Genomic DNA, 22,635 nt, shown 5'->3' on the forward strand with positions numbered 1-22,635 from the left:
TAGGGCTCCAGGAGGGCAGCTCTGCAGGCAGACATTTCCATTTCCCTCTAACACTATCCTGGTAAGCTGAGAAGCTGCTCCCCCCAGCTGGGGAGAGCATCAGATGGAGTAAGAGATACCCCCTGTCCCTCTGCTCCTCAGGGGCTGCCACGTGAGCTGCTCTGTTTGGCCTGGCCAAAATGTGGAGACGATTAATTAACACTTTATATGGAGTTTATAGAGTTATACCAATGCAGAACAGGGCTTGAAAAATATGAAGGCTAAAATCTGAAGGCATCAATTGAGAGATTCTTTTTGATGAGGAGGCTGTGGGAGAAGAGAAGACTGAGAGGGGATCCCACCAATCCATATGAACACCTCCAAGGGGTGTCAGAGGATGGTTTGCCCTGCACTGAGCAAACCTGTGCTTCCAGAGGCAGGAAAATCACAGATCCAGAAATCCTGGAGCCACAAAAACCAGCAAACCCGAGCTGTGCATGCAAACCTGCACTTCCAGAGGCAGGAAGAGCGTGGATATAGAAAACTTGGAGCCACAAACAGAAATCCTGGAGCCACAAAAACCAGCAAATCCAAGCTGTGTGTGCAAACCTGCATTTTCAGAGGCAGGGAAGGCATGGATACAGAAATCCTGGAGCCACAAACAGAAATCTTGGAGCCACAAAAACCAGCAAATCCAAGCTGTGTGTGCAAACCTGCATTTTCAGAGGCAGGGAAGGCATGGATACAGAAATCCTGGAGCCACAAACAGAAATCTTGGAGCCACAAAAACCAGCAAACCCAAGCTGTGTGTGCAAACCTGTGCCACAAAAACCAGCAAACCCAAGCTGTGTGTGCAAACCTGCACTTCCAGAGGCAGGAAGGTCATGGATACAGAAATCCTGGAGCCACCAAAACCAGAATACCTGAGTTCTGTGTGCAAACCTGCACTTCCAGAGGCAGGAAAGGCAAAGAAACTGAAATCTTGGAGCCACAAAAACCAGCAAAGCCAAGCTGTGTGTAAACCTGCTGGCAGCCCAGAAAGTTGGGTAGCTCAGGGCTTAATTGCATCTCTTAATCAGCTAATAGCTGCAGCTCCCTGGATGGACCCTGCAGCAGGAGCTGCCAGGAACAGCGTGGCAGAGCAGGAGCAGCCAGCTCAGGGACTCACTGCAGAGTGTGGGAATGCCTGGGGAAGGGAGAGTGCTGGGTCAGCCTGGGGAGGGAAGGTGAGGACTTTTGGGCTACCTAAAAACACAGGCCAGACAGAATTAAGGCAATAAAACACATTTCTATTTATGGAAGAGCCTTCAGGTCCATTTCAGGCAGACAAAGCCCCCCAGGGCCTACACCCAAAATGGATGAGGGGTCACAGGTTTCACACTTTTATAAGTTTGGTCCATTTGCATATTGGGGGTTCGTCTGCCAATTACAGCTTCAGGTAAGGAAGTCATTGAGCCCCAGTTTGCTGCCCCAACTCCCTTTTGTTTCCATCTCTGGGCCCTGAGGCAGTGAGGTGTCCTTGATTGCCAGGCCTGGAGAGGAATTGTTGTGTCTGCCCCAAATGGGAAAGCAGCAGCAGCTCCCACTGTGTGTGGAGTTTGGAGTTACACACTAAGCAACTGCAGGGTTACACATAGATGGAAAATATAAAAGCTCAAATCCTAAGAGATGAAAGGAGCAATGCAGGGATAGGCTGATTGCCAGGATGGAGCAAAGGCTGAGCCACTCCATGCCAAGGGCTTGGGGACCACAGGGGACAATTTGCACTCTCCTTCCCAAGGGTCTGCAGTGATGGCACAGTTGGGTGGTGGCAGGAGGGTGGCCCTGCCTGCTGGCTGTCCCATTGTCACCCTCCTGCCAGCCTGGCCCACAGCCCACACACAGCTCTGAAGCACAAGCCCAGCTGTGCCCAAGGAGGGAGCTCAACCTGAGACCAGGCTGATGTTCCCAGTGGTTCCCAGATGTTCCCAGTGGTGATCCAGGTCCCTCTGGGAGCCTCAACACAGCATTCCCTGGGCCAAGCCCCTGTGCCTGGGCTCTTCCCCTCAGACTGGCCCCCGTGTGATTGGCACTCCAGTGCCAAGGCTGGGCCCAGAGAGGGCATTTTGGTGCCATTTCCACTTTATGCTGCCACTCTCCCCCCCTGGCTGAAGCTCCCTCAGGGAGAGCTGGGATCACCCTGAGCTCCTAAATCCAGGCTGTCCTGACACCATCCTAAACCAGGCAGCAAACATGGACAGGGGAAAACTGTTCTGTGGGGGAAACTGAGGACATCCCAGATTAAGGAATGGGTTGGGTTGGAAAGGACCTTAAATCCCATCCCATCCCACCCCCGCCATGGCAGGGACACCTTCCATGTCCCAGGTGCTCCCAGCCCTGTCCAGCCTGGCCTTGGGCACTGCCAGGGATCCAGGGGCAGCCCCAGCTGCTCTGGGCACCTGTGCCAGGGCCTGCTCACCCTCACAGGGAACAATTCCTAATTCCCAATATCCCATCCAGCCCTGCCCTCATTTACCTTAAGGCCAGTCCTCCTTGTCTCATCACTGCCCATCCTCATGAAAATCTCTTCCCAACCTTCTCCCAAGTCCTCTCAAGCACTGGAAGGAGCTCTAAGATCTCCCCAGAGCCTGCTCTTCTCCCAGAGGAATGGGAGACTGCCCCTGGTGTGGGCAGGGACACCTCCCACTGTCCCAGGCTGCTCCAGCCTGGCCTTGGGCACTGCCAGGGATCCAGGGCAGCCCCAGCTGCTCTGGGCACCCTGTGCCAGGGCCTGCCCACCGTGCCAGGGAAGGATTTCTCCCCAATATCCCGTCTAACTCCATCATCCTTCAGCTTGAAGCTGTTCCCTGTGTCCTGTCATTCCATGTCCTTGCCCCAGTCCCTCTGCAGCTCTCCTGGAGCCCCTTTAGGTCCTGGAGGCACAGTAACACCCAGGTAAGGTCACCCCCACCCTCTGCCAGGCATTCCACAGCAGATCAGTGCCCAGTGCCCACCTCCTTCCCTGTGCCAGCCCCAGGTGACTCCTGCGTGCATCACACAGAACCATTAGGAAGTCCAAGGTCACAGTTTTAATTTCTGTTTCAAGGCTGAAACATCTGCCATCTCCTGTAGCAGGAAATGAAGGGGAATAAAAATAAAAATGCCATCATCAGTGAGGGACTTGCTCTGAGCTGATTCCTGCACAGGATTGCTGCTGTCTGGCTTTATGGAATTACCTGTCGACAGATTCCAATTTGCCATTAGAAAAAGGCCTTTCAGGCAGGAATTAGCCTGCCCCAGTAGGGCTCAGCACGCAGCTGGGTGTCTGAGGAGGTTCCAGCCATACTGGCAGCTATTTCCAGGCCATTGCTGCTGCCACACAACACAAACAACACCTGGGGAGGCTGGCAGGGCTCATCCTCCTCCTGCTTCCCAAGGAAACCCCACAGTTTGTGTCTAGACATCCTGCACACAGCGAGTGTGGGGAGGCAGGGCTGCCTCACAGCCTTTAGCTGTGACACTGGTCAGAGTGGTCCCTGAGTCCTGGGAGTGCCAGGGCCACCAGAGCTGTGCCAATGTCACCCCCTGCCCAGGGCAGCTCCCTAAGGCAGGGAGATAGAACATAAGTAAATAAAAGTAGTATAGAAAGTAATTTTACCCCCTAAAGAGTTGCAGCTGAGCCAATTATTAAGGATTAGGAGCAGGCCTGATGTTAAGAGGCCACAGCTGTAGCCAATAAGAACAGTGTTATAAAAGAGGGGATTGGTTGGTTAAGGGGGAGCTGGAGTTAGTTGGCTGCTGTGAGGACAAGGAAGAGTCAGTGCCCAGAGGAGCTGCCTACGAGAAACATCAGAGAGGTACAAAACTCTGGCAATATGGAACCCTTGCTCTATAATGACAACACCCTAAGGCCACACCAGGACTTGGGCTGCTACCCAATGTCCAGCACTGGGGACAGGGAGCAGCTCCCAGGGCTGGGAGGTGACCCAGAGCACAGGGACCAGACCAGGTCTGTGCCCACCCCAGCTCCATCTCCTGCTGAGCCAGTGCTGCCTCCCCACAGGGCAGGGCTTGGCAAACACCAACATCAATTCTGGGTGCTGCTTCTGCCTAAAGTGATGCCTCAGGTTCAGCTTTTCTATTTTTCACATTCTGTGCTGCTTTAGTGTGTGGGTCTGGGCTTCACATCAGGGCATGGTGAGCTCTGTGCACAGAGCAGGGAGACAAAACAATTCCTGCTCCAGCTGGGCACCAAGGACAAATGACCCAAATCTCAGCCCCAGAGCACAAACCCCGTGGGCTGGAGAGAGAAAAACAAGGATGGGACTGCAGGGGCTAAAGCTGGAATGGGACAATGAACTGCAAGATGCAAATGGAGCAGAACTGATCCAAGGGAGAGACCCCGTGCCCGGCCGTGCATTTTGGGACCATTTTGGTTCATCTTGGGTGCAGCCCTGGCTGGGCTCTTGTGCTGCTCAAGGTGGATCCATGGAGGAGATGCTTTGAATAAATCCCTGCTTTATTCTTGATCTCTGCCCAGTCTCTCTTTTAGCTCAGCCTGCACAAGGCATTGCAAGTGCCTGAAATAACCAAGAGGTGGAAGTGCTGCCCTCAGGGTGGGCTGGGGTGTGACACAAAGGACATTTTTGGGGTGAATCTGCTGGGACACAGCTACAGAATGCCTGAGGCAGAAGGGTGACTCCTGGAAACGTGGAAGGGCAGGCTGGATGTGGCTCAGGACAACCTGATGGAGCTGAAGATGCCCCTACTCACTGCAGGGGGGTGGATTAGATGGCATTTCAAGGTCCTTTCTCACCCGAACCCTTCCCTGCCCTTAATCCCCAGGACACTCTGCACCAGTGGCTCCCATCCCATATTCCAGTCCCACAGGGAACTCAACCAGCCCCCCACCAGCCTGGATATCCCTCAAGCTGTAAACAAAACCAAACCCCAGCAAGGCCAGAGCAAGCAAACAGTGAGAGACGTGGGGAGCTGGATCATTCCCACTGCAAATGTCATTACAGTCTAATAGAGAGAAATCCTTCCTTCCCTCTCATGCATCTCTTATCCTTCATGCTCAAGTAGGCACCAGCAGTGTCTCAAACATTCAAGCCACGCATTATTAGCACTGATATTTTATTTTTTTTTTAATAATAATTACTGCTACTTTTGGCTCCAGAAGTGCCTGAAGCTGAGGAGATGCTCACACTCCCTTTATTATGTTTTCTTTCTTCTGCTGCACCAAAAGCTTGCAGGAATAAGCAGCTCCCCTGGCAATAAGCACATTAAGGCACCAATTGAGCTGATGGAATGGTGCTTCTCAGAGAACTCCCAGCACTGCCAGAGTGCTCTGCACACTTCATCTTCCTCCCAGCTCAGCAGCACCTCTGAGTTTGCACTGTCTGAGGGCTTCCAAAGTGCTTTTAATGAAATAAGCTGTCAATCCCACAAGTCCATCAATGACAATTCACAGCACAAATGGCTCTTGCTGCTGCTGTGACAAATCCAGAGGACCCTAAGCCTGGACAGACAATAAAAATCCAAGTGCTCTGGAGCAGAAGGTGAGCATGGGAAGCAGGTCCCAGCTTTCCAGCAGGCTGTGACATCCTGGGGTGGGCTGGGGGCTGTCACCTGCTGCTCTGTCTGGCCTGGTTCCAGCAGCATTTCCCAGAGCTCTGCACTATTGCAAACCCTTCCTTTCACACTTCCTGACCACTGGTGACTCCCTCTGGGGGCACAGGACTCTGAGGAGACACTGAACTGAACAATTACAAGAGGAAAATGCTAAATTTGGGTAATCCAGCACCTGCCCCACACAGCACAGCCATGGAGAACAAGGATCTCTAACACCTTGGCAACCACAGGCTGAACCTGCCAGCAGCTCCTTCAGCCCAACATTCCCTTCATCCTCACCTCCCTTCTCCAGTGCTAGGTCAGGTCTACACAAAAAACCTGGCCCAGATCTCAGCACCCCCTCTGCTCCCCCAGAACAGCCCCTGGCCCCAGCTCAGGACAGCCTGGAAGGGGATGGGGAGAGCCAAGCCAGCTGCCAAATCCCAATCCCCAAATCCCTTTGAGGGGGATTCTCCCACAGCTGGACTAGAGGAACCCCAGTGCCCACAGGAAAAAGGTGGCTGGGAATGCTGGGGGCTGGAGCACCCTGCACAGAGGGAGGCAGAGCCCAACCACCCTGTGCCACAGCTCAGCCCAGCAGGGCGAGCACACAGAGCCCTGCAGGGCTCAGTCACAGCATCCCACACCTGATCCCACCAGGGCGAGCACACAGAGCCCTGCAGGGCTCAGTCACAGCATCCCACAACTGATCCCACCAGGGCGAGCACACAGAGCCCTGCAGGGCTCAGTCACAGCATCCCACACCTGATCCCACCAGGGCGAGCACACAGAGCCCTGCAGGGCTCAGTTCCACCATCACACTCCTCATCCCATCAGGATGGTCCCACAGATCCCTGGAAAGCTCAGTCACACCATCACACTCCTCACAGTGCTGCTTTCCATTTCAGGCCTTTGGTTAATAAATCCTTCAGCCTTGGGATAACCAACCCCCAACCCCAGTGACAAACCCTCCTTCCAGGCATGCAGATGGGCTGGAGGGAGGCAGCCAGACAGGGATATTCCAGTGCCTGAAGAATGTTGTAAATGCAGGCTGAGGGGAGAGAATGATGAATCTGACTCCATGTTCTCACAAGGCTGATTTATTACTTTATGATACTATATTATATTAAAGAATACTATATTATATTAAAGAATACTATACTAAACTAAAGAATACAGAAAGGATACTTACTGAATGCTAAAAAGAGAATAATGAAAACTCCTGACTCTCTCCAGAGTCCTGACACAGCTTGGCCCTGATTGGCCAAAGAGTGAAAACAACTCCCAGCAGAATCCAATGGAACAATCACCTGTGGGTGAACAATCTCCAAACACATTCCACATCAGCACAGCACAGGAGAAGCAAATGAGATGAGAATTGTTTTCCTTTTCTTTGAGTCTTCTCAGTTTCCCAAGAGAAAAACCCTGGGCAAAGGGATTTTTCCAGAGAATGTTATTGGGTTAAAAGGGAAAATAATCCAGGTGTCAGCTCTTAATTGGATAGTTTAGACTTAAAAGACCTTGTACCAAGAGATTGTTGGCCATTTTGTGCCTTCTAATGAAAAGCTGCTGAACTCACAGTAGTGAGACTGTTTTACTGATAAGAAATAATAAACACCTGAGTCCCAACATGAACTATCATCTCAAGTGCCTTCAATGCAGACCCAGAGAAACCAATGACTGGGGCTCCCACAGGTAGGGGACACCCAGCTCCAGTGTCTGAGCCTTTCACACCCACACCCAGCCAGGACTGAAGGAGGGCTGTGCACAGGAACAGCTCCCCACAGCTGCCCAGAGCTGCTGCTGCTCTGCCAAGGTGACACTGGGTGGCAGGGGGTGGGGACAGAGCCAGCAGAGCCTGCTTTCCTCCTCTCCTTAAAATAAAAATAATAGGCCCTTCTCCCTTGTGGCCCACATGAATATTTCATCAGCAAACTGCCTCACCCTGTATTAGAATTTTCTCTCCCTCTGGCTAAGATGGGAAGCTCACAGACCCTTGCAGGAGCTGAGGACATTTTGGGCACAGACAGAGTGATATCAGGACAAAAGGATGGAAATAGCCAAGGCTCCAAGCAATTCTGTGTCTCTGGAAAGGCAGTGCTGACTCCTGATATTCCATGGGGGGCAATGAGGGAACATTATTGGAAACATATTGCATGTGGTGGAAACAGCACGTCCTGCTTGTACAGGATGAGGTTCCCTGTCCCTCTGTCCCTCCCTGCAGGGGCACCTGAGCACTGTGACTCTGCAGTGACACCTCTGCAGGCCTGGCTGGCCATGGGAAGTGTGGCAGAGGAGACATCAAATCCCTGAGATCAAATATTGCAGCTCAAACAGCCTGGGCTGGCTTCCCTTACACCAAGGGCTGCTAAAGGAGGGCAGCTCTCAGCCAGGGAGCAGGGCTGGAAATTTGATGTGCTGATGGTTTCCTTCTGTCAGAGGCCCAGCACTGGCCACAATGTCCTGGTGTCCCTACTGAAGCCATTTCCTTCCCTGCTCCTTTTCCCCTCACCAGGGTTTTCACTCAGGCTGCCTCACCCCAAAAAAGAAAAGGAAAATAATCTGGTTTATTCCAGAGTGTTTGCAGAAGAGAAGAATTGGGGAGGGGTATTTTTTTTTACTAAGACAGAACTGTCAAGAGACCCTCTAGAGACAGAACTCTACAAGAGACCCAGGCAAGCCTCACAAGAACACCTGAGGAAAGATTGAACTGCAGGAGGAAGGGCAGGAATGCACTCTGAGCTCCAGCCCTCCACATCCACAGGTGACACAGATTAGAAGAGACCTTAAAGCCCATCCAGTGCCACCCCTGCCATGGCAGGGACACCTCCCACTGTCCCAGGTGCTCCCAGCCCTGTCCAGCCTGGCCTTGGGCACTGCCAGGGATCCAGGGGCAGCCCCAGCTGCTCTGGGCACCCTGTGCCAGGGCCTGCCCACCCTCACAGGGAACAATTCCTTCCTAAACCCCACCTAACCCCACTGTCTGTCAGACTGAAGCCATTCCCTGTGTCCTGTCCCTCCATCCCTTGTCCCCAGTCCCTCTCCAGCTCTCCTGGAGCCCATTTAGGCCCTGCAAGGGCTCTGAGCTCTCCCTGGAGCTTTCCTGTCTCCAGGCTGGGCATGGATATCAGTCCCTCAATGTCCAGCCAAACAACCTGTTGGGAAAAACCCAAACCTTAAAACCCACTCGTGCTTTGGTGGCTGCTCCTGGCAGGACCTTCCCAGGCAGCACAGACTGGACAATCCCTCCCCTCCAGCCCAGCTTCTCCCTGTGCCAAACAGGAACAAACCCAGCACATCCCATCCTCCAGGGCTCCTAGGGGCAAAGCTACAGCCAAGGGAGAAAACCAGGCTGTCCAAGAGGACACAGACTCCAGCTATGGCAGGGAAGGGATAGGTTGGGTATTAGGAAAAAGTTTTTCACTGAAAGAATAATAAAGGAATTGGAATGCTGGAATTGCTCTGGAATGCTCTTCCCAGGGAGGGGGTAGAATCACCATCTCTGGATGTGTTTGAAACAAGACTGGCCATGGCACTGGGTGCTATAGTCTAGGTGAGGTGTTAGGGCACAGGTTGGACTCCATGATCTTGGATGTCTCTTCCAACCTCATCATTCTGGGATTCTGTGATACAGAAGAGCCAGCCCAGTGGAGAATGACACAGGTGACAATCCCAGGGGTGTGGTATTCACATGGCCTCTGAGCAGAGAGAAGCTGTGAGACAAGCAGAGAAAAAGGAAAACACAATTCTTATCTCGCTTGCTGTGCCTGTGTTGTGCCAAAGCACAATGCAATATGGAGATTGTTTACCCACAGTGAGGATGTTTTGTTCCTTGGCCTGTCAGGGCCAGGTGTGTGTGTTGGACTGTCATGGGACAGTGAGGAGAGAATCAGAGATGATGAGTGCAGTGTGAGCAAGAGTGAGTGCAGGGCAGATTCAGTTTAGATACAATGTACATAGTATAGTATAATAAAGTAATTCATTAGCCTTCTGATATCCATGGGGTCAGATGCATCATTCTCTCTCCCCTTTGTGGGAACCCAGCACATCCCTCTGGCTGGCCAGGATGGCCAGGACCCCTGCCAGGGGGCTCAGAGACCCTGGCACAGAGCCCAGAACACCTGTGGGTTTGATTGTGATCCATGGAGCAAATCACCAACCTTAGATGAAGATCAGCAAGCCACAACAGTTTAGGTAGAATAATAGTGAAGTTATCACGGGGTGGAAAAGTAGATTTTGGGGTTTCTGGTATGGGGGTTCAGGGGGCAAGATGGAGGGAACTGGGTGTGTCCAGCCTTTCTCCTTCTTCTTCTTGGCCTCCATCTTCTGCTGTGATGGTGGCACTTTTGGATTGGTTTAGAGTAGAAGCTCAGTGTCTAACACAGGTGATAGGTATTGGAAAGTAATTATAAACATTGTACAGGTAGTTTTTAGTATAAAGACATAACCCTGCCCTGGGGCAGGCAGAGTGCCTGGAACTGTCCTGCTGGATGGACCTCGGCAGGGCAGGAGAAAATTTTTATAGATAAGACACAATAAACAACCTTGAGACCGAGAAATGAAGAGCCCTGACTCCTTCTTCAAGCACCAGGCTGGGAAAAGAGACTTTGAACATTCTCGGGGTCACAGCAACCCAAAAAGATCCTGAGACCCCTTCATCAGAGTCACCTTTGATTTACAATACAGGGGGACAAAGAGTGCTGGCACCTGCATGGGAAGAGCCCCCCAGGGCTGTGTCTGACCCCCCTTTGCTCACCTTCTTCTCATCCCCCTCCTGCAGGAGCTGCAGGTGGCTCCTCTTCTCGCTGTCCCTGCGCAGGGAGCTGTTCTGGTGGTGGGGCAGCCCCGAGGGGGGGGACACGCTGCGGCCCTGGGGGTCCACCCAGGTGTAGATGTGGTTGGTGACATAACCCCCGGGGATGCGCCCCACCGAGTGCACCGACAGGTTCAGCTTCTTGCAGCCCTTCAGCACCTGCAAGGCAAGGCAAGGACAAGGGCTTAGTGTGTCACCAGGAGATCTTCTGACAAATCCCTTCCCCAGGATGGTTCTCCTGAGAAGCCTCAGAAAAGAAATGTAAATAATTATCTGATGCCTGGATTGTGGTCTGGAGGTTGCTTATCAACAGGTACATCTTTGATTGGTTCCATGTGAATTGTTTTTAATTAATGGCCAATCCCAGTCCAGCTGTGTCAAGCCAAGGACAAGGGGTTAGTGTGTCACCATGAGATCTTCTGAAAAATCCCTTCCCCAGGATGGTTCTCCTGAGAAGCCTCAGAAAAGAAATGTCAACAATAATTATCTGATTGCTTGGATTGTGGTCTGGAGGTTGCTTCCCAACAGGTGGATCTTTGGTTTAATGTCAATTGTTTTTAATTAATGGCCAATCCTAGTCCTGCTGTGTCAAGCCAAGGACAAGGGGTTAGTGTGTCACCATGATATGGTCTGGAGGTTGCTTCCCAACAGGTGCATCTTTGATTGGTTCCATGTGAATTGTTTTTAATTAATGACCAATCCCAGTCCAGCTGTGTCTAGCCAAGGACAAATCTGAACTGCAGGAGGAAGGCAGGAATGCACTCTGGGGTTAATGTGGGTTAAGGGAGTTAATGTGTCACCATGAGATCTTCTGAAAAATCCCTTCCCCAGGATGGTTCTTCTGAGAAGCCTCAGAAAAGAAATGTCAACAATAATTATCTGATTGCTTGGATTGTGGTCTGGAGGTTGCTTATCAACAGGTGCATCTTTGATTGGTTCCATGTGAATTGTTTTTAATTAATGGCCAATCCCAGTCCAGCCGTGTCTAGCCAAGGACAAGGGCTTATGATGTCACCATGATATTTTCTAAAAAAATCCCTTCCCCAGGATGTTTCTCCTGCATAAAAAGCTGGGATTTTTCTGTTCTCTCCTGGCTGCAGCAGAGTGAAGGCAAAGCTGCTGCTGAGGAAACACAGAGAAAAGCTTTCCCATCAGCCAGGAAAGAGCAGAGTGGAGGTGAGGTGGGCAGAGCCATGGCCAGGATGGGCTGCACCTGGGACTGAGCAGCTCTGGAGAGGATTCAGAGCAGGACAGGGGGCAGTGCTGGGGCAGAGCAGCACTCACCCTTGTTCCAAGTCCTCTCCAGCCCCCTCACTTCACCTTCCCCTAATAAAGGAGCCCCTTTAGGCTCTGGAAAGTGCCCCAAGGTCTCCCTGGAGCCTTCCCCCTTGCAGACTGGACATGGATCTCAGCCTCTCAGTGACTGTGCTGGCAGCAGACAAAACCAGTGTGGGGAAGGGCTCAGCTCAGCCCCAGCTCTGCCCCCACAGCTCCAGCCTGGAAAAGCTCCTGGTGCCTGCAGGGAACATGGACAGCACTCCCAGAAATTCAGCCACTGAGTTACCAGCTGCCTGCCCCAGCACAAGCAGTCAATTAATGAGAGGAATAATCACTCAATACATCCTCACACTTAAACCAGCATGCACAGAGAAGACCTTGGGGGCCAGAGGAGGTGATTAACTCCTCTGCCCCTCCAGCTTCCACTGTGAGAAGCTGACACAGAAACTTCAATTAACACAGAGGAGTTCTCCCTGGGGACAGCTGTAAGTGCTGATCCCTCCAGAGGCCTCAGGGACACCAGCACTGCAGATCTGCTCTCAGAAAGGAGGTGTTTGTGTTTTCTCCCATTTTGATGAGCTGCCCTGCAAGGTCTGCTGTCCCCACTGAGCAGAGAAGCTGCTGAGCAAAGCTTGTGCCTGGGAAGGACTAAAAGCAGCAGCTCCTCAGGAAAGGGTAAATGGTCAGGAATAGTGGGCTGGCTGCATCCCAGCCCTGAGCTGGCAGCACTGCTGCTCCTCCCTGCCAGAGCACAGAGAATCCAGCTCAGAGCCCAGCTCAGCATCTCCATCCCACACAGCAAACCTGGCTGCAGACCTGTCCCATGCTCCAAGGTCACCATGTGCCTGGGGGCTGCCAAACAGTGGGGACAGCCACAGAGCATTCACCCCTGGCTGCTCCCCTGCCCCAGCCCCTGTTCCTGCAGCTCCCCAGGCCCTCAAACACATCCCTGCTGGGATCTCCTCCCTCCCTGGGCACTCAGAGCCCAGCTGGGCTGCTCCCCATGCTCCTCCTGCCCAGGTCTCTCTGGGATGATGGAGCAGGTTCTGAACCCTCTGCCCACTCCAGGGGACCCCTCTCCCATGGGCACCGTGGCTGTGCCAGGCTTCAGGGCACAGAGCACCTTCCTGAGCCAAAGCTGCCCTACAGCCAGGCTCAGCATGGGCTGAACTCCACTGAAATCAGTGAGCTGGGGGTGGCAGGGACCCTTCTCACCTACCCCAGAGCTACCAGGGCAAGGGATCCCTGTCAGATGGGGTGCAGGACCCCCTGAAATGCTCTTTGTTCATCCAAACTGGAGCCATCTCTATAAAACCTCTTTGGAGTCTGCAGAACATCACTGTACCCCTGTGCCTGTGTGCAGTTCTGGGCCCCTCAAAGGAAGAACTGGAACAATTCCAGGGAAGGGAACAGAGCTGGGAAGGGGCTGGAGCCCCAGGAGAGGCTGAGGGAGCTGGGCAGGGGCTCAGCCTGGAGCAAAGGAGGCTCAGGGGGCCCTTGTGGCTCTGCACAGCTCCTGACAGGAGGGCACAGCCGGGGGTGTCGGGCTCTGCTCCAGGGAACAGGGACAGGAGCAGAGGGAACGGCCTCAGGCTGGGCCAGGGCAGCTCAGGGTGGACACCAGGAGGAATTTCCCCATGGAAAGGGGGCTCAGGCCTTGGCAGGGGCTGCCCAGGGAGCTTTGGAGTGCCCATCCCTGGAGGTGTTTAGGGAAGGGCTGGACATGGCACAGGGATCCCCTTCCCTCCCTTGCCCAGAGAATCCATCCTGGCAGGAAGGAGAGGGAGCAGAGGAAACCTCTGGGTCTGCACCACACAGGAGAGACTGGGCACAGGAGAGGGGACAGGAAAAGGGACAGGACACAGGAGAAAGGACAGGGCACAGACACAGGAGGAGAGACCAGGCACAGGAGAAATGACAGGGCACAGGAGAAGGGACAGGGCACAGGAGGAGGGCACAGGAGGAGGGACAGGGCACAGAAGGGACTGGGCACAGGAGAAGGGATCAGGCACAGGAGGAGGGACTGGGCACAGGTGGGTCCACCCTGGGCACCCTGGAGTGCCACATCTGCCCCGGGGACAGGGCAGGGGTGGCTGCTGGAGCCTGGCAGAGCCATTCAGCCTGAGCCAAATGTCACCCCCTGGCAGGGCAGGCACAGCAGCAGAGCTGCTCTCTGGAGGCACAGGGGAATTAGCAGGGATGAGAGGCCAGAGATTTACACGAGGATTTTTATGTCCCCCTGCAGCTGCCTTGACAGGGCCACCAGGAGCAGGGATCTGGGCTCAGGGAGATGTTTTATGCATGAAGGTGACAGCAGGGAGCCCGAGGGGAGGGGAGCAGCTGCACAGAGCCAGGGCTCCAGGGCAGCCTCCATCCAAGAGGGGGCACAGGAGTGAACAGAGCTGGGAGAGCCATCAGGACACTGCTGGTGACAGTGTCTGCCAGAGAGGCAGTGCTGCAGCAGGCTGGGGACACTGCAGAGTCCTTTATACACTTACTGAGGTCCCTCCTGTACTCAGTGAGAAGCAGTTTTGTCACCATTATATTTTCTGAAAAATCCCTTTGCCAGGATTTCTTCTCCTGGGAAGCTGAGAAGCCTCAGAGAAAAACGAAAATAATGAAAATACCTGATTGCTTCTCCTGTGTTTTGCTGCTTTGGAATGTGTTTGGACACTGTTTACCCACAGGTCATTGTTTGATTGGTTTCATGTGAATTGTTTTTACTTAATGACCAATCAGGGCCAAGCTGTGTCAGGACTCTGGAGAGTCACAAGTTTTTAATTATTATCTTATTAAGCCTTCTGTCTGTATCCTTTCTCTATTATTTAGTATACCATTCTTTTATACAATATAGTAACATAAAATAATAAATTAACCTGGACATGCTCCAGCCCCTCAAGGTCCCTCCCAAACTGAGGGGCCCAGAACTGAACAGAGGATTTGAGGTGGCCCCAGCAGTGCCCAGCACAAGGGGACATCACAAGGGCCAGGCTCTGGGTGGGAATTCTGCAAGGGAAAACTTTTTCCTCCCAGACACACAAATTGCCCTGTGTGCCCTGACTGCAGAGATACCCCCAAAGCCACAGCAGAACTCATCCTGTGAGATTTTTGGGGACATAAGGGGCACACTGAACCTCACCCAGCCACCCCTAAATAACCAATTCCACCTCCTCAATGCCCTGTGCAGAATCAGGCAGTGCAGGCTGCATCTCCATCTCCTTTCTCAAGCCACTGTAGGGATTTGCAGCCTCGGATAAGATTTGGCTTTGCCTCATCTCTGATGTGTTTGAGGACCATGGGGTGGGAGGTTTAGGGCACAGTGTGAAAGCTCACCTGCCAGCAGCCCAGCTTACAGAAATCATTGATGTGAATCTGGGAATTAGTGCCAAAACCTGCAGCAGGGAAACAGTCACCAACTGCCCAGAAATGTCAGCAGAAGCAGCAAGTGCCAGAGAGCAGGGCAGATTGATTCCATGAGGCCACTGATCCCCTAACAACACTCCATTTAATTATCAAGCCCTCTGAGAGGGAAGGAGATCATTTAAACTGATCAAAATAGGAAACACACATCTCATGTGCCACAATTACCTTCAAAAACCTATAAAACCCAAACAGCTCCCAGTACATCATGTTCTTCCCTGGGATCCAGAGGGGCAGCTGCCACCCTTCAGGTGGTTTTATAGGTTTTATATCAAGAGGTTTTATAGAGATGACTCCAAACCCTGCAGGTGTCACATCACTGAGGGCTTTCCTCTCTCATCTTCACCATTTCCCCTCTCTTATGCCCCACTTCCCAATGGCCCTGAGAGGTAAAAACACCCCCAAAACCCCCCAGAAGGAGCAGAGCTGCAGAAAGGAAGGGCAATGAATCACCAGGATGCTCCTGGCAGCCTGCCCCAACCTGCCTGGGGCAGGGACAGCCCCCTCCCTTCACCTTCCCCAGTACAGGAGCAGCCCAGAGTGGGAAGATCCCAGGTGGGTACTGGGAGCATTAACCATGAGCCATCCTCCTCCTCAGCACAGCCTCCAGCTGCTTCTCCTCCACCAGGAACAACCTCCTGGAGCTTATTATATTTGCTGGGAATGTCCTGATAAAAGCAGGAGTGATGAATCTGACTCCATGCCCTCACAAGGCTGATTTATTACTTTATGATACTGTATTATATTAAAGAATACTATACTATACTAAAGAATACAGAAAGGATACTTACACAATGCTAAAAAGATAATAATGAAAACTCCTGACTCTCTCCAGAGTCCTGACACAGCTTGGCCCTGATTGGCCAAAGAGTGAAAACAACTCCCAGCAGAATGCAATGGAACAATCACCTGTGGGTGAACAATCTCCAAACACATTCCACATGAGCACAGCACAGGAGAAGCAAATGAGATGAGAATTGTTTTCCTTTTCTCTGAGGCTTCTCAGCTTCCCAGGAGAAAAACCCTGGGTGAAGGAATTTTATCAGAGAATGTGAATGGCACAGGAGCTGGTTTGGCTCTGGGATAATGGGCATGGAATAATGGGTATGGGATAATGGGCAAGGGATAATGGGCATAGTTCTGCTGTCAAGCTCCAAAGGTCAGTGCTGAGGTTATCAGCCTGCAGAGCATCAGGAATTTGGCAGCACGACCCCAAAAAGTAAGGCCCAGGTTTAGAAATAAACTGCAAAAGGAAAGAAATGCTGAGATACTGATGCCTCAGGTTTAGCTTTTCTGTTTTTCACATTCTGTGCTGCTTTAGTGGGTGGGTCTGGGCTTCACATCAGGGGATGCTGAACTCTGTGCACAGAGCAGGGACACAAAACAATTCCTGCTCCAGCTGGGCACCAAGGACAAATGACCCAAATCTCAGCCCAGGAGCACAAACCCCGTGGGCTGGAGAGAGAAAAACAAGCAGGGTGGGACTGCAGGGGCTAAAGCTGGAATGGGACAATGAACTGCAAGATGCAAATGGAGCAGAACTGATCCAAGGCAGAGACCCCGTGCCCGGCCGTGCATTTTGGGACCATTTTGGTTCATCTTGGGTGCAGCCCTGGCTGGGCTCTTGTGCTGCTCAAGGTGGATCCATGGAGGAGATGCTTTGAATAAATCCCTGCTTTATTCTTGATCTCTGCCCAGTCTCTGCTCTGGCTCAGCCCTCACAAGGCATCAGTTCCACAGGAGGGAGGCAGGGGGAGCTTTTACAGCGCGTTCCGGCTCCGTGCAGGAGCGACGGCAGAAGTTTGTCCGGCCGCTATTTCCTGCTCCATGCCAGGGTCTCCTGCTGGACTCAGGGAGGGTTTGAAGCCTGTGGGATCAGATGGACTGAGCAAAACAATGCTGCTGCCAGGGGGAATGAAGCAGCTCCCTGGGGCTGCTGGGGAGGGGAGCAGGAGCTTTTACAGGAGAGGGATTGAGCCACAGCAGCTGAGAGGCTCCTGTGCCGAGACAGGACAGCAGGCACAGGATTTTTGGCTCCCAGAATGTTTGCTCCAGGGATCAGCTGCAGGCAGGATGGATAAAAGGCTATTGCAGCTCCCCCTGCACGCCTGGTTAAGGCCAAATTTGCCAGGTGAAGCAAGGAGAGACTGTCCCCTGCCCCAGAGTGCAGAGACAGATTTGGAACAAGCAGCCCAGAGCAGCTGTGGCTGCCCCTGGATCCCTGGAATGTCCAAGGCCAGGCTGGACAGGGCTGGGAGCACCTGGGACAGTGGGAGGTGTCCCTGCCTATGGATCTGGATGAGCTTTAAGGTCCCTCCAACCCAAACCAGTCTGGGATTCCATGATTTTAAGTTCTATCCCTGCCCTGTGTTGCCTGACAAAGCACAGGGAGCTGGATGTGAGGAGGGAGCTGGGATGCTCTGACCTGGAACAGGGAGAAGGGGAATGAGGAGAAGGTGCCCCAGAGGCAGGAGGGCAGAGCAGGACACAGGAGGAGGCTGAGGGAAGCACAGATGGAGGGACAGCAACGGTGCCAGGGTCCAGGGGACACAGGGGGGACACTGGGGTGACACAGCCTCCCTGCAGGAGGACAAACAGGAGTTGCAGGAGGCACAGTCCAACCTCTCCCCCTCTCCCAAGGCAAAGGACAGCAGTTGGGCTTTCAAGTAGAGGCAATTATGCAAATCAATGCAAATCGATGTATAATTATGGTGATTGCACACATTTAGCCCCAAGGCATCGGGAAGCCCATGTCCCTTTCACGGCAAAGGTCAAGTGAAATCGAAGCTCCAGCACCTTCTCCCCAAGCTCCCCATCCCCACTCTGCAACCTCCCACCCCCTCCAAGCCGGTCCCTGATCAGTGCAGCCCTCAGGCAAGCCCGGGATGGTTCTAAAAACAGCAGAAAACTCCACGTAATTGTGGAAAGAAAGCAAAACCAAAGCTGTTTGGGTGCTTTCAGGGTAGGGGGGAGGCATAAGGGAAATGCAGATTGAAGCACTGCTCCTGCTTCCTCGGGTCTTCTCTCTCTGCTCCACTCCAAGCAGTGCTGGAAGGAGTCATGTGAAGCACCATATTGGCTAAAAATGACAATGCCATCAGACAAGGCCATACTGTCTAAACAGGGTTAATGCCTGGGTGGGAAACTTTGGAAGAATCAATGTGGGGAAGTGAGGAAGGTGCTGGATTGTAGGAGCAGGGGGGTAGGATGGTGGGGATGGATGGAGATGAGAGATCTCTGGAGCCAGGGCTGGAACTTGGGGTTTATTGCAAAGGGCCTGGGGGCAGGGCCCTGCTGGGAGCTGCCAGGCACAGCTCAGAGCAGGCCTGAGAGAAGAGAGGGGGAGAGAGGATGAGAGGGTGAGAGAGCAAAAGGGTAAGAGAGCGAGGTTCCCATTACAATACAATAAATCTTCTTCTGTGTTGAATAGTCTGATTCTCACTAACCAATCTAGTACAAGATACAAATCCTATAGCATTTCCATACAGCCTATAAGAATCATTACATTACCATCCTGTGTTACATTTTAAACCCTACAAACTCCTCTTTGGGCCCTTCTGCCAAGCTGGCAGGGTCTGCTCTGCCCCTTGGGCCTGTCTGCAAGCAGAGGGTGTTGTTCCATCAACAGGGGATCACCTTCAGCAGCCACACCATTGTTTTCCAGTTGTTCAGTAACTGAGGGATCTCAAAGCTTGCTTTCATTTCAATCTCACTTATAGTTTCCATATTCTCAAAATCTTTTGCCAGGCAATCATATTGATAAGGCTTTCCTGTTTCATCTTCCCCAGCACTGGATGAAGCACTGAGGGCATCCAGGCAGAGCCTGCACAGAGCAGAGCCCCCTCCAGCCTCTCCCAGCCCCAGGGGCTCCAAGGCCATCCCTGGGGCACCTGGCAGGACCAGAGCTCCTCCAGGGCTCTGCTTCACCTGTACTCAGCCAGCACCTGGTGCTCCTGGTGGGGAGAACTCAGAGCATCCAGTCCAAAGAACCCAAGGTAAATCACATCAGCAGGTGCTTTGTCACTTTAACTGAGGGCATTTCGAGCTGAATAATTCTCTGTGGCATTGAGGAAAGTGTCAAGAAAATCCATCCTCATCCCTGAGGACAGGGGAACTGGGTAAAGGATATTTTAATTCACCAGTTCTGACGCTTTTGTTTTCTTCCAACGGCCACTAGAAGGAAATAAGCTTTTATCCTCCAGGTTATCTTATCAATTTCTCTGCTGAGCCAAAACTGTTTATTTACAAGGAGCCCACTAAATAACATAGATGCTGCAAGAACTCCAGGATGCCCTGACAATGCTAACCCTGATGAACAAGCCAGTCCTGGTGCCAAGTCCTATCATGCCTGCATTAAGAGGAGAGGAGAGATTAAGGCCCTCATTCCAATCTTTTGCATCAGTATAAAGTCATTTGATTTCATTAGGGCTGATTGTGATTTGCTGGTGAAATGAAGGGAAACAGATGACTAAGGAACTTGCCCACTGAGGGAAACCAGTGGCAGAGCAGCAAATACAACCAACTCCTAAGCCAGGTGGAGCAGCCAAACCCACCTTCCCACAGCCCCTGGCTGGGTGTGCAGCTTCACTCCAGCCCAAGTCACACCAGGAATTCATCTGGAGCTCCCAGTGACAGGGGAGCAGCTCCAGGTGAGCTCCAGTGCTCAAACCACAGCTCCACATCTGCCCTGGAACCAGAGCAGCCCTTCCACATCCATGCTCTGCCACTGCCATCAGCCCTCCTCCTCAAGGAGCTTTAAAAGTCATTTTAAATGCAGATACCCCCAAGCTCCAGAGTGACCATTTTCCCTCCTCCTTTTTCCCAGAGGGAGATCCTGGTGCTTTTACACTTCCCACCCTCTCCCTCCAAGTCCAGCTGAGCACAGGAGCTGACATGGAAACTGTTTGCAGGACAGAAGGGCACAGCAGGAGCCCCTGGCATTGCACAGCACCTGCCTTTTAAACTGTGCTCTTTATTTTGGTGCAGTTCTGGGGTTTTTGTTTCTAAGCAGATGCAGAGATGCAGGAAGGGATTACCACTCCAGCTATTGGGGTGGATGCTAGTCACATCCTCCTTTTCCATGCTCCAGCTCCCCCAGCTCCCTGGGGAAAGGGAGAAGTTTCAAGCCTCTTTCTTTAGTGCCTTCTAAAAACACAGAGCCTCAATAAGCATGCAGCAGTTAAAGGAACAGGACTGAAATCTTGACAGAATCAAAGGAACAGGGCTGAAATCTTGACAGAATCAGGGATCAAAGGAAGAGGGCTGAAATCTTGACAGAATCAGGGATCAAAGGAACAGGGCTGAAATCTTGACAGAATCAAAGGAACAGGGCTGAAATCTTGACAGAATCAGGGATCAAAGGAACAGGGCTGGAATCTTCACAGAATCAGGGATCAAAAGAACAGGGCTGAAATCTTCACAGAATCAGGGATCAAAAGAACAGGGCTGGAATCTTCACAGAATCAGGGATCAAAAGAACAGGGCTGAAATCTTCACAGAATCAGGGATCAAAAGAACAGGGCTGGAATCTTCACAGAATCAGGGATCAATGCATTGCCTGCACCCCTCGGCCATCCCTGCACTGCTCTGGCTGATCAGCCACAGCTCCAAGCACTTTGAAGGGTCAAAACTCAACCAAACCAAGCTGCACTCACTGCTCTGAGCCGGGCCCCAGTGCTGGGGTGATTAAATCAGCAGTGTCAGGTCATGGTGATCAATTAATTTGGCATCACAAGAAACAGTGACATGAAATTTGCTTTATTGGAAGCTGGCTGGAAAGAAAAATGGCTCTAGATATGTTTGAGACTCAGGGCTGCACATCTCTGCTGTCATTTCTCAGAGATCTTTTAGCAATCCCACACCTGGGGTCCTTTCTTATGAAATATTACAATCTCTGAAGAGATCACCTTGTTTCCCAGCAGGAAAACCCACAGTAAAAGGACATAAAAGGAATTCTAATCTCCTTTTAACTATTTTTAAATGCCCACTTGGCACTTCCATCAGAGCAGGAGATGGAAGGGATGGGGGAGTGAAGAGCTCGGTTGGAGCAGAGATGGAGGTGGCTGGGGATGAGCTCCCCCTCCATCCCAGGCTGGGGTGTGAGGTGGTAGCCCCTGATGCAATCCCCTTCCCTCACAGGTCAGGGAGAGGAGGAGGCCCCTGGCTGTTCCCCCTCCCTCCCCAGGCAGGGCTGTCACAGGGACACAGGACAGGCTGACAGTGCCACAGACCCCTCTGCCCTGTCAGCCTCATCCCAAGCCTTGCCCAGCCCCTCCAGCCTCTCTCCACAGGTGAAGAACCCAAGCCAGGCCACCTGAACTACTCCAGTTCCTCCAGAATAAACTCAGTTCCAGCCCAGTGACTTTGGCAAAGCCATCTCAGATTTACACCAACACCAAAGAACCAAACTCCCCAGCCCAGCACATCCAAATTAGTGGAGTTTTGGTGACTTTGCTGATCCAGATCTGCCAGAAATAACTGGGCCAATGGTGGGACCAGTGCAGCTCTTTGGGGCTGGTGTAGCTCATTAAGCCAAATCCTAAATCAGGAATTTTTCCACTTTTCACTTTCTTTTGTCCCCTCCCTCCCTAAATGTCTCTTTATTCAAAGGACTAAAAACCTTCAGCAAAGCAAGAAAGGTAAAGGGTGGGGGAGAAAGGAGTGTGAATTTAATGCCAACCCCAGAGCATTGGGGAAACACCTCCCTGGGTAAATTTTTGATGGTCTAAAGCCACAAACACCTTGATTTTAAGTCCTCTGGATAAAGTATGACAGCTTATCAATACAAACCTTCAGCATAACTGCTAAAATATATATGCAGTATATGCTCAAATATAGCAGCATATACACCATACACAGTAAAATAAATATATATATTATAGACATAATATAATATCCTAAATAGCAAGGCTGATAAAAACCAAGCCAGCTCTAAAAATATGGCAGACAAGAATAACTTCTCCACTTACACCATAATTCAAATGCTGGTGATCTTTTGCTAAAGTGCACTCATGAATGCTGCAATGATGGAGCTGTAATTGTAATGGAGTCATTTAATTTGGATTTGGATGGCACAGCCGAGCTCAGAGCAGACAAGGCATAAAACTCCCATGCTCACGTAAAGGTTAAGGAGCTGGTCATTTAGGGAATTGATTTGGAGTGCTGAGGTAATCTTGTGGTTGAAGGCAGAATGCCACTTTCTATCTCATTTACGCTGGAAACATCTGCAAACACCAGTCAGTGGTGACAGGCCAGCAGTGAGTTCTGAGCTGGGACATCACACGGGTCACTTAGCCAGGTGTGGCAGCTCTCATCTCGATTGACTTTGGGTGCATCACTGAGTGACGCTTGAAAATTCCAGGAGTGAACAGAAATTGCTGCTATCCTGTGGAAGGGGCTAACAGCAGGCCTGTTAGCTAAAGGGGGGACAAGGAGCTGAGAAGCAAGAAGAAGCTGATTAGGAGCCATCTCCAAGGCCTTGTAACCAAGGAGTCCAAGAGAAGTGAGGGATTGAAGAAAGATAAGAAGAAAACTTTGTAGCTGGATGATGTCAC

At 51.9% G+C, this 22,635-nt stretch overlaps 1 protein-coding gene across 2 annotated transcripts in view; it reads right to left on the reverse strand.

Moving 5' to 3' along the window:
* Positions 1–22,635, reverse strand: part of WHRN (whirlin) — a 58,047-nt gene that overhangs the window by 30,473 nt on the left and 4,939 nt on the right. For both annotated transcript variants that reach the window (XM_066563020.1, XM_066563019.1), the window contains exon 2: positions 10,328–10,543. In XM_066563020.1, the coding sequence (XP_066419117.1) occupies positions 10,328–10,543 (216 nt within the window). The remainder of the gene's footprint in view (positions 1–10,327; positions 10,544–22,635) is intronic.

This window comes from Molothrus aeneus, chromosome 19, assembly GCF_037042795.1.
Source record: "Molothrus aeneus isolate 106 chromosome 19, BPBGC_Maene_1.0, whole genome shotgun sequence".
Taxonomy (NCBI): domain Eukaryota; kingdom Metazoa; phylum Chordata; class Aves; order Passeriformes; family Icteridae; genus Molothrus; species Molothrus aeneus.